The sequence below is a fragment of the Polypterus senegalus genome, chromosome 11 (assembly GCF_016835505.1).
Source record: "Polypterus senegalus isolate Bchr_013 chromosome 11, ASM1683550v1, whole genome shotgun sequence".
Classification (NCBI taxonomy): domain Eukaryota; kingdom Metazoa; phylum Chordata; class Cladistia; order Polypteriformes; family Polypteridae; genus Polypterus; species Polypterus senegalus.
Window position 1 is genome coordinate 40,816,732 of NC_053164.1, and position 12,631 is coordinate 40,829,362.

At 37.3% G+C, this 12,631-nt stretch overlaps 1 protein-coding gene across 2 annotated transcripts in view; it reads left to right on the top strand.

The window, feature by feature from the left end:
- Nucleotides 1–12,631, top strand: part of c11h2orf42 (chromosome 11 C2orf42 homolog) — a 45,367-nt gene that overhangs the window by 10,975 nt on the left and 21,761 nt on the right. For both annotated transcript variants that reach the window (XM_039768452.1, XM_039768453.1), the window contains exon 4: nt 11,406–11,504. In XM_039768452.1, coding sequence (XP_039624386.1) covers nt 11,406–11,504 — 99 coding nt within the window. The remainder of the gene's footprint in view (nt 1–11,405; nt 11,505–12,631) is intronic.

Genomic DNA, 12,631 nt, shown 5'->3' on the forward strand with positions numbered 1-12,631 from the left:
TACACATTTAATTTCTGCATAGGGTTTAGAAATAATGAGATCATCATGGTCTATCAGATTTATCTGACCAGGTATACATTTTAAATTTCCTCTCTGATAGTTTTTCTATAACAACTAAAAAATACTGATTAAAATAACACTTAACAAAGTAAAAATTCAAACATTGTTATGTCTGTACTGTTGAATAGGTGAATTCCAAAATGTAGGTAATTTACATTTAAACAAACCCTTAAAAGTTGTTTTTGTAATAAAATACTTTTAAAATCTGTTTTGTCAGAGAATCGCTCTGTTAGGTTTGCAACATTTGCTATTGTAAGATTTATATTTACATCATTAGCATTTTAAAAACTCACTAAAGAGTAACATTTAACGGATGAGTCAATTTTTTACATTAATCCAGAATTTCAGAACTCTTGTAAAAGAGCCTTTGTTGTGCTTTTTCCAAATTGTGTCACATAAGTTAATAGATTTTGTTATTGCTTAGCATCTGTGCAAATCTACGATTAAAAAAGCTACTTGTAGTTAATTAGTCCTAACTGGGATACTGCATCACAATTGCTAATGTACCATTCTAATATATGACATAAGTGCTTTTACTACGTTCTTCACATTTTAATGGTTATGCTTGTAAAAATTAGTTTTCCTTCAAAAACCAAATGAATAAAACAAATTTTGTTTTTGCAGATTCGTTTCAGGCATGAAGCAGTGCTGTTTTACCGTACATGTATATATCATATTAATTGGTAGATGCACTTCAAACATTAAAATCTTAAATTCATTTTATGTTAGTATTAACACATGGGGAAGCTCAATTCATCGCTGATGCAGACACGCCAAAATGTTACTTTGTTTGAAACTCGATTTTTAATTGCTACGCCTGTTTTGTCAATTCCACTGTGCCCATATGTGTAAGTGGATGCATGTAAAGTGGTGTCGTCTGCACTCCTGAAGTGTAAGTTACAAAATGGATGGATGTGCGGACAAACATGTATGCACATGCACATTACTATCAAAGAACAAATGCAAAGATTCTGTTCCTTTATCGGGATTGTGTATGACACTGTATTAAAAGCGATTAATCTCCCTTACATTTCGTCTGCTGTTACAAATGTGTGACACTACACGCTAAACTGTTACAACTTACATTTGAGGCTGAGCACATCTGATTGCGCTTTTAAAGCTGCACAAATCTGTTTCTTGAGCAACTTCTAAAGGGATAAAATTGGCACAACAGAATCCTGTGTGTGTCTGTGTGCTGTTTTTTTCCCCATTAATGAGCACGTTTTCCACAATAACATTTGACGCATTAGTATTAGCGGGGTGAAATAGAACCGGTGGTAGCGTTCTTAGTGTCTGGCAAGTCACCACCTAGGTAATGTTGCATACCTTGTCATGAATCTTAAGATGACGTGCCTCAAGACGATGTTCTTTCCTGTGAGCTTCATTCCACATAATTTACACAGGGTTTTATTTTTGTCAGCATTGTAATTAAAGTTGGTCCACATGTCTGACCACTTTTTTCATCTGAGAATCATGTTGGCACACATACAGGGAGTGCAGAATTATTAGGCAAGTGAGTATTTTGACCATATCATCATTTTTAATGCGTATATTCCAACTCCAAGCTGTATTAACTTGAATGCTTATTGGATTTAAGCACGTCAGGTGATGTGTATTTGTGTAATGAGGGAGGGTGTGGCCTAAGGAGATCAACACCCTATATCAAGGTGTGCAGAACTATTAGGCAGCTAGTTTTCCTCAGGCAAAATGAGCCAAAAAAGAGATTTAACTGACTCTGAAAAGTCAAAAATTTTAAAAAGTCTTTCAGAGGGATGCAGCACTTTTGGAATTGCTAAGATATTGGTGTGTGATCACAGAACCATCAAACATTTTGTTGCAAATAGTCAACAGGGTCGCAAGAAACGTGTTGAGAACAAAAGACGCAAATTAGCTGCCAAAGATTTGAGAAGAATCAAACGTGAAGCTACCAGGAACCCATTATCCTCCAGTACTTTCTTTTTTTTTTTTTTTATTTATTTATTAATTTTATTACAATACATAGCAATCAAGTTTTTACAAAAAAAAAGAATTATGCTAAGAACAGATCGATCCCCACCCTTGAGAGAGAGAGCAAGCCAAACGGTGTAAAATTTAAGGCTTTTAAAAATACCTAAATCAACAAATTCTCTGTGCTTTATAAAATCATTTCAAAATATTACTGATTAGATCCTGCCATGTTTTGAAAAAGTCTGCACAGATCCTCTAACTGAGTATTTGATTTTTTCCAATTTTAAATAATATAACACATCAGTTTCCCACTGACTTAAAGAGGAGAGTTTGGGTTCTTCCAGTTTATCAGAATAAGTCTGCGTGCCAACAGTGTAGTGAATGCAATCACAGTTTGTTTGTCTTTCTCCACTTTAAGACCCTCTGGAAGAACCCCAAACACAGCTGTTAATGGGTTAGGAGGGATTGTGAGTCCAAGACTGTCTGAGAGGTAATTAAAAATTTTTGTCCAGAATAATGTTAATTTGGAGCAGGCCCAGAACATGTGACCTAGTGAGGCTGGGGCTTGGTTGCAACGCTCGCAGGTTGGATCATGCCCTGGAAACATTTTGGAGAGTTTTAGTCGAGACAGATGTGCTCGATATATAATTTTGAGTTGTATAATTGTATGCTTTGCGCATATGGAGCTTGAGTGAATTCTCTGCATTGCTACTTTCCACTCCTTTTCTGATATATTAATTGAGAGGTCATTTTCCCAGTGTCCTCTTGGATCTTTGAAAGGAAGGGATTGTAAAAGGATTTTATATATTGTAGAGATGGAGTCTAACTCCTTGAAATTGAGCAATAATTTTTCCAGCGTGGATGAGGGTGCAAGATGAGGAAAATCTGGAAGGTTCTGTTTAACAAAGTTCCTGATTTGAAGATAGTGAAAGAAATTTGTAGCTGGAATGTTAAATTTGGAACGTAATTGTTCATAGGATGCAAAGACGTTGTCTATATAAAGTCTCTAAGCAAGTTAATTCCAAATTTTTCCAGATATTAAAACTGCATATGTTTGTGAGGGTTGAAAGAGGTGGTTCTTTTGCAAGGGTGCCACAGAAAGAAGCTTCTCCGTCTTAAAATGCTTTCTACATTGGTTCCAGATTCTAAGTGAGTGGAGCACAATTGGGTTATTAGTGTATTGCCGATAACGTGTGTTTATTGGAGCACAAAGCAAGGAATACAAAGAAGTACTGCAGGATTTTACTTCTATTGCGGTCCATGCCTGTGTATGTTCTTCTATTTGTGTCCAGGTTCTTATCGACTGTATATTTGCCGCCCAGTAATAAAACTGGAAGTTAGGTAGAGCCATGCCGCCTTCTGCCTTTTGTCTTTGTAGGGTCGCTCTTTTGATGCGTGGATGTTTAGAATTCCAAATAAATGAGGTTATTGTTGAATCTAATTGCTTAAAGAACGATTTATTAATGTATATTGGTATGTTTTGAAATAAAAAGGAGCTTAGGAAGAATATTCATCTTAACAGTGTTAATTCTTCCAGCTAGTGTGAGATGAAGGGTTGACCATCTATGCAAGTCTTGTTTAATTTTTTCCATACAGACACGAAATTTTTTGATAAAGAGCTTTATGTTTACTTGTGATGTTTACCCGAGGTATTTAAACTGTTCTGCAATGATAAAAGGAAGGGTGTCTAATCTAATATTATATGCTTGAATTCACCGGAAAGAGTACACTTTTATTCAGATTAATTCTGAGACCAGAGAGCTTTTGAAATTCTGTGAGTGCTGCTAAGACTGCAGGCACAGAATTTTCTGGGTCCGATATATACAGTACCATGTCATCTGCATATAATGAGATTTTCTGTTCCAGTCCTTCTCTGCTAATCCCCTTTATCTGATCAGTATTTCGACAATGTATTGCCAGTGGTTCAATGGCAATTGCAAACAGCAGTGGTGACAAAGGGCATCCTTGTCTTGTGCCACGTTCTAGTTTAAAGTAGTCTGAGCAAATGTTATTGATGCAAACTGAAGCTTCTGGGTTAGTATACAGTAATTTAATCCATGCACAAATGTTCGGGCCAAACCCAAACTTCTCCAAAATAGTAAAAGGTATTTCCATTCAATCATGTCAATGCTTTTTCTGCATCCAATGATAATAATATTTCTGGGGTGTTTGATTTAGTTGGTGAGTATATTACATTAAACAGGCGTCAAGATTTGAAGATAAGTGTCGGCCCCTAATAAATCCAGTTTGGTCTTGTGATATTATTGAGGGAGCACTTTCTCCATCCTTCTAGCTATGATTTTAGAGAGTATTTTAACGTCGTTATTCAGAAGTGAAATTGGTCTGTATGATGCACATTGTAATAAGTCCTTATTTTGTTTTGGAAAGACAGTGATTAGTGCTTGGCGAAAGGTTTGTGGAAGAGATTGGTTATCTCTGGCTTCTGTAAATGTTGCTAATAGGAGGGGAGCTAGCTGAGCGGAGAATTTCTTGTAAAACTCTGCAGGGTAGCCATCAGGGCCTGCTGCTTTTCCACCTTGGAGTGACTTTATAGCATCCAGTAATTCTGATAATGACAGAGGTTTATCGAGCTCCTCCACACTAATAGCGTCAATTTGTGGTATCTGTAATTTATCCAGAAATGCATTAGATTGTATATTGTCTTCTTTAAACTCAGTAGTATATAGGGATTTATAGTAGTCTCTAAAAGTGCACATTATATTTTTGTGTTCGATGATTTTATCTCCATTCGTGTTAGTAATTACCGAGATTGCGTTGCGCACTTCTTGCTTGTGAATTTGTTGCGCTAAAAGCTTATTAGCTTTCTCTCCATGTTCATAATAATGATGTCTGGATTTGTAAATTAGTTGTTCGGTTTCTTTAGTTGTCAAGAGGTTTAATTCTGAATGTAGAGCCTGCCTCCTCTTATGTAGAGTCTCGCTTGGTAGTCTGGCATGTTCTTCATCTATTTTAGTAATTTCGCTTTTATCTCTGCTACTTTCTTCGCTTCGGATTTATTTCTGTGGGAAAGATATGAGATAATCTGTCCTCTTAAGAAGGCCTTAAGAGTTTCCCAGAGTGTTCCTGCAGAGATCTCAGGGGATGTATTTGTCTCTAGAAAGAATTCAATTTGTTTGGATATAAATTCAGTACAATTCTCGTCAGCTAATAGAAGCGGATTGAGACGCCATCTGCGGGTGAGTGTATGGGGCTTAGTAATTTCAGCTCCAAGATCATCGGAGCATGGTCTGAAATAACAATAGCATCGTATTTACAAGATTTAATCTTAGGCAAGAAGTTATTATCTATAAAGAAGTAATCAATCCTTGAGTAGCAATGATGTACTGGTGAGTAGAAAGAATATGTTCTTGAATTTGGGTTTAAAAACCTCCAGGGATCTGATAAGTTGTGATCAGTTATAAACTTTGTAATTATCTTTGCGGTGTTAGTTGCGTTCCCCTGTGGAGGAAGTCTTATCTAAAAGTGGATTTAGAACACAATTAAAGTCCCCAGCCATTATAAGTTTATGAGTGTTCAGATTGGGAATGGATGCAAATAAATTTTGTATAAATTCCTTATCATCAACATTAGGTGCATAAACATTTATCAAAATCATTTTACAGTTAGATAAGTCTCCCATGACCATCACATATCTCCCTTCAGGATCCAATACTACATCTGATGCTACAAATGGTACTGTTCTATGTATGAGAATTCCCACCCCTCTAGTTTTCTTTGTAAAACTAGAATGGAACATTTGGCCAGACCAGTCTTTTTGCAGCCGGAACTGATCCTTACTTAGTAAGTGGGTTTCCTGTAAAAATACTATTTTAGCATTTAGACCTGTTAGGTGAGAAAGTACTTTCTTTCTCTTTAATTCGTGATTCAGGCCTTTAACATTCCAGCTTACGGTTAACTGTCCCATCATGGAGACACTGATTCTGAGTTTTTGGTGTCATATTATAGTCTTAACTGGAAGTGAAATAGTTTAGGTCTTAATTTCCTATTCCCCAAGAGTTGTTGCCATGCAGCTTATTATTACGTTGATAGTTATAATTATAAAGATTGAGATGATAGATTAGATATAGATCAAGCCTGCTCTCTTTCTCTTCCCCCCTTAACCCCCACCCTCCCTTTTGCCTCCCCAGGTGAGGCTAAAACCCACTTCATGCAGTCCCAGTCCTCTGACATACCCAGAGACAGAGCACGCCCAAAGCACATCAAGCCCCCATGCAGTGGCGCTTTAAGGTTAAAAGATAGAGATATCTGTTACCAATATAGTCTTTAAAAGAGGAAAAGAAAAAAAAAAGAAAAGAATTTTGCACTTAATATACATATATATATATATATACATATATACACATATATATATACATACATACATACATATAATCTTCATCAATTTTAGTGCATTAAGATGATATCCCCAGATAATAAACCCAGGTGATGGTGTTAAAGATGTGTCCAAAACAAGCATAACAAGTCTTAATGCAGTAATAGCAATAACAGCAAACCAAGGGTATGATATTGAACAGTCTCATTTAGGGTACACATGAAATAATTAGAAAAGAAAAAAAAAAAAAAAGGAGGAAAACGGAATTAAGCACAATAAAACACAAACATTTAGGGCCCTAGTAATACTAAGTAATGATAAGTAATAAGTAAGTAATAATAATATAAGAATATGAGAATATATGCTGATAAAAACCCGTATTTTAAAACAAATAGATCAGACAGTAGATTATTAATCCTAGCTTTATCATTTACCGCCATGACTCACAATTATGTATCAGAATAGTCCCGGGATCAGCTTTCTTAACTCATTTTCTGCCTCCTCCTTGCTAGCGAAAACATAGAAATGCCCTGCCATTCCACTTTCAGTTTTGCCGGATACAGGAGGCCGATTTGACATTGGCTTCCGTAGCGCTGTTTAATATTATAGAAGGCGGCGTTTGATAGCTGTTGCTGGAGAGAAGTCAGGGAAGACGCGAATTGGCAATCTTCATATATAATATCTTCCTTTTTTTCCTGAGGAGTTCCATCACCTCTAACTTAAATGATAATCGCTCAAAACGGACTATAAAAGATCTTGGTCGGGTCTGACGGTGTTTGATCCGCGACGCTGTAAGCCGCTGCTATCTCAGATTCTGCTTTAAAGTCGCCCCGATTATTTTAGAAAAAAGTTCAGTTGCGAATTTCACCGGGTTTAAACTTTCTCGATTCTCCGGCAAGCCTTCAATTCTGACATTATACCTTCTATTCCCATCTTCTAAAGCAGCCAGTCTGTCTCCAAGTTTTTCTCCGAGTTTTTTACATTCCGAACTGACATTTACTGCTCTTTCCTCGGCACTGGCAGCTAGATGTTCGGCTATTTCGATCCGATTCGTGAATGTCTCACTAAGATGCTCCAATCGATCAGCAAGCGTGCTCAGTTTAGCGAGTTTTTCTCAATGCGCTCTTCAATTTTACCCAGCACCTGTCGAAGTTCAAGCTGTACCTCTTGACGAAGCCTTTCATTTGCCTGTTGGATTTCCTGTCGCAGACATTCATTGGCCTGTTTCATCTCCTGTTTCAGTCTCTCATGTGCCTTTGCCGTTGCTTTCTCATTAGCCTTCTCGCTTTTCTTTATATCTTGCCTGAGGTCAGCGAGCAACACTTTCAGTTCAGATAGCTCAAATGTGCCTTCTTGTACCGTAGATGAAGCAGCAGACTCTGCTGAAGCCGGTGTCCCGCTGCTCCAGTCCCGCGTGATTGCGTAACTGAAGCCGCGGACCTCCCGCCTTTTCCAGTTTCAGGTAATCCTCTCCAATCGGCGAGCTATCCACATCTGCACTCACGATCGCACCTTCGCTCCCCTTTTCGCTCTCAGCAGGCGACGATGTAGCGGACCGTGGTCCCGAGGAGTCTGTACTTTCGCCCATCTGATCCAGGTCTGTCTCTGAGAGGCCGTATCTCGAACTAGGGCTTGCTGATCGCAGCTTGGATGTAGCTTTAGTCTTGATTCTTTCGGACCCCCCTTCTTGTTGGCCATGTTTATATGTGTTTACATATACTGTAGCGGTCCCTCTCGGGTTGAATAAATACAGGATATCTCAGAATAATAAGCAAATAATATGAAAAATAGCACCACTGCTAGCGGAGCTCCACTTCAGACGTCCATCTCTCGCATCGGACGAGACCAGTACTTTCATATTCCAGAGCTGCAACCTACCTGGAGTGCCCAGAAGTACAAGGTGTTCAGTGCTCAAAGACATGGCCAAGGTAAGGAGGGCTGAAACCCAACCACCACTGAACAAGAAACATAAGTTGAAACGTCAAAACTGGGCCAAGAAATATCTGAAGGCAGATTTTTTTCAAAGGTTTTATGGACCGATGAGATGAGAGTGACTCTTGATGGACCAGATGGATGGACCTGTGGATCAGTAATGGGCACAGAGCTCCACTCCAACGTGGAGGTGGGGTACTGGTATGAGCTGGTATTTTTAAAGATGAGCTAGTTGGACCTTTTTGCATTGAAGATGAACTCAAAATCAACTCCCAAACCTACTGCCAGTTTTTCGAAGACACTTTCTTCAAACAGTGATACAGGAAAAAGACCATGATTTTTATGCAGGCCAATGCTCCATCACTTGCATCGAAGTTCTCCACTGCGTGGCCAGCCAGTAAAGGCCTTAAAGATTAAGGAATAATGACATGGCCCCCCTTCCTCGTCTGACCTAAACCCTATCGAGAACTTGTGGGCACTTCTTAAACGCTAGATTTACGGGGGAGAAAAACAATACACCTCTCTGAAGAGTGTCTGGGAGGCTGTAGTCACTGCTCCACAAAAAGCTGATCGTCAACAGATCAAGAAACTGACAGACTCCATGAATGGAAAGGCTTATGACTGTTATTGGAAAGAAGGGTGGCTATATTGGTCATTGATTGATTGATTTATTTTTTTTGAAATGTCAGAGATGTTTATTTGTAAATTTTGAGGTGTTTGTTTATTATTCTCACTATAACAGATGAAAATAAACAAGTGAGATGGGAAAATTTTCATTTTTCCTTTAGTTGCATAATAAATCTGCACACTAATAGTTGCCTAATAATTGTGCGCACATATGTATTCCCCTGATGATGTTCACACTCACATTTCCGTTGTGAAACATTCAGGTTTCAGGTTTATTAACATTTTGGATTGACTGATAGCACTGTGTTTGTTCCATATTAAAATTAATCCTCAAAAATACAACTTGCCTAATAATTCTGCACTCCCTGTAGAGGAGTGTCTGGTTGATTTCCTAATGGCATCCAAACTAGTGTTATCCAATTACAAAAGTGCATACAAGTTTTATATATTGCACCGCTATATACATGCTGTGTCATGTTTGACAGAGATGTGCAAAAAGCTTCACATCGCTCATTATCTAGTTGTCTGTTTGTAACATTTTCTTTATTTTTCATCAACTATGATTTTAAAAACATTTGTTTTAGTTTTCCTCATTAAAGGCACATTTTTATTTAGTTTTTGTTATGTTTTCATCATAGAAAAAATGTCGTTGATGAGTAGTTTTCTTCCAAGTTTTTATTAAAAAAAATTAACACTGGTGCTTAGCAAATATGCCCTGCAGAGTATTCATGTGCCAGTGATTATCTGTGCTGCTTTTAACACCCTCTGCACCATGCAGCTTGTTAGGATGGACAAAAAAGTTAGTGTGTGCATCTGAAGACATTATGGCCTTCAACAAAGTTTGAGAAAGTACACCTGCTGATGGACCATCTGGATGACCACTGTGGTGTGTTCTGTTCAGCTTGATAACTTCTGTAGTGTGTTCAGTTCAAATATGATCATTACCCCCGGCTTCCTGAAACCAATGAACATCTCCTTATTCTTGCTTATAAACAGAGAGAAGTTATTGCACCACTCTGATAGGGGACTAATCTTCTCTTGGTAGACTGTCACGTCATTGTCTGTGATAAAGCTTATAATGGAGAAATTCTCAGAAAATATTTGAAAGTATTGGAACTTTTTCTGGCCATACAGTCATGGACGGACATAGAGTATAGCAGGGGTCTTAGTGCACTGCCCTGAGGGGTGCCAGAGTTTAGGATTAGTGTGGAGGAGGTGTGCTTATCAGTCTGTATGTGCTGGGGTCTGAGATATCCAGTTACACAAAGAGGCACTGAGACTTATGTCAAAGAGGTTGGTGAACAGTCTGGATTCAATTACAGTTTTGAAAGCAAAGCTGTAGGAAGGTTATGCAGTGTGGGAGAACATGACAACAAAGAGCATGTCAAGAGTAGGAGCAGTAGGACTATATTGTCCGTTTAAGAATAAGGCCTGTCAGGTTGTAGTGGGTGCTCCCTGTGCTGAAAGAGTATGACCTTTTGGTCCTGTTAAGAAAGACCGCTCATAAACTGACTTACAAGCATGGCCTTGTAAGTACTGTGGATATCCAGGGGTGTCTAGGGAGGTCCCATGACAGACTGCCTCCATTGGGAGGTGGCGTGGGTTTTAAACTCTCCTACTCTATAGCCTGGATGAAGTGAGGAGAGAGTTCCTTGGCAGGAATAAGAGTGGCTGGGCTCCAGATTAAGAGTGCAAGAGAGTGATTAATTTATTCAGAATATGAAAATGTGTAATTATATTTACTTTAATAGTAACTTTCAATAATCTACATTTAAATCTGCACTTTTATGATTGTGTTTGAAAAAAAATAATAAAGAATGAGCAAAATTGTACATTTCATGAGATATTACTGTTTTGTATATTGCAGATTCACCCTTCTTTAGATAGCCCTTTCTGATCTGGTTCATAACAGATATTCCTGTTTAAAGACCTAATCCTACTAATTGAATTTTAGGTTGGCTGAGGTGCAGGTAGGTTCTCTGTACTTCGCTGTGTATTTCAAACTGTAACAGTTACTAATTAGAAGCCTAGTAGGCTGACTTATTTCCCTTCGCAAATCAACTGTACATTGGTAATTGTAACTAATAATCAATGACAGAATTAGTTGTAGATTAAACTTTCTCTGCCATGTATGCATTTTTACCAAGTATAAGCATCCTTGACCTACCCAGAAGTGTGTAGTAGTTAAGGTTCCAGCTAATTTTCAGGGTTAGGGGTAAACAAAACAAAATAAATGAATAAAATTTCAGTCAGTCTCTAGATTCTAGCCATTTTTCTCTAAAGATAACTGTAAAGGCACAAAGCCCTAGATTTTGCTTTATTATTTATAAAATTACTGCTCAAGTAATTGTTTTAGCAAAGTAACCAGAAAATACATTTTAAAATGTCATTTTAAAATGAATATTCATGTTATTTCTAATAAAATGCTTAATTTAAGTGCGGTGTACAGTGTTTTATATTAATACAGGTGTACAGTATAAACATATTTTCATTTTTTTGATTACAGCAAGCAGTCATGCTCTTTCTGGACAAGAGGGGGTAAACACCAATCTAAGAAAGTCGACTTCTAAAAAAAATGCTTTCTCTTCAGTGCTGAAGAGACAAGGTGAGTTTTCGCATTTAAAATATGTGCATATTCCATACGTTTTGTTTATATCATGTCACTGAAATGTTTTGAATTACAGTTAATAGGTTTGCCTAGATGTATTTTTTCTTTATCCTTTTTATAGCCAAAAATTTACATTTTACTTTAACATTTGACTGCTTTTTTGATGGACTAGAGTCCCATCCATAGGGCCATAGTATGGCATTTTGTACAAGTGCAACATGAGCAGTGATTTCTTCCCATACACAGAAGCACAACTTGACAAATGCTATAATACAGCACACTATCACTGCGTTCAAATCAAAACCTTCATTGCTCAATTCCGATTTTTTACTCTGATCGCATTTGTCTACCTTGATGGTTTACATTCATAAGTAAAAGTGAAATAGCATGCATATACTTTGTGCACAAGTTGTCTGCATCACCAACAATAAAAATATATTTGAGAGATGACTCATGGTATTAAAACTGAAAAAATGAATGTACTAGTTACTAGTGTATGCATCGCATTTTGTTATGGAAGATAGCAAACAGTTTGTCAGCTGTACGTGATTAGGTCAAGAAGGTGAAAGAAAAAGCCGAATGGCTAGCTTTTGCTGTTTTCGCAGCCATTGCTGGCACTGCTGTACCAAGAGATGTGTTGGTATGAGAACTGAGCCAGTAATGGTGTGTCTATGACTGCTGACAACAAAACACCCATAATTAGGTGAAACTCACACTAGCATTCTCTTTCATTTAGGAAAAAACAAAAAAGGTGTCCATTTTAACTTTAAAATCTGAAGAGAGGATATATTTAGTGATAAACTGACAGTGATAAGTTGCTTTCGGCAATTATTAACATCCTTGCTCTGTAATGTAATTGTTGGGTAAATAAGTGCCCTTGCTTCAGTATCTTTTAAAATTAGATTTTGCATGTTTTATTAGGTGTACATTGTTTATTACATGTAAGAAATCATTGATTAAAACTAAAACAAGAAAAAAATTGCTAAATGCATAATGCTCATTTCTGAATAAAACTGTAACATAAACATTTTACATTAGATTATGAATTCATTGACAAACAGCTTTTCCAAATGTTTAAGTTGTCTGTAGTATTTTCAACATGTAACACTGGCCATTTTCATTGT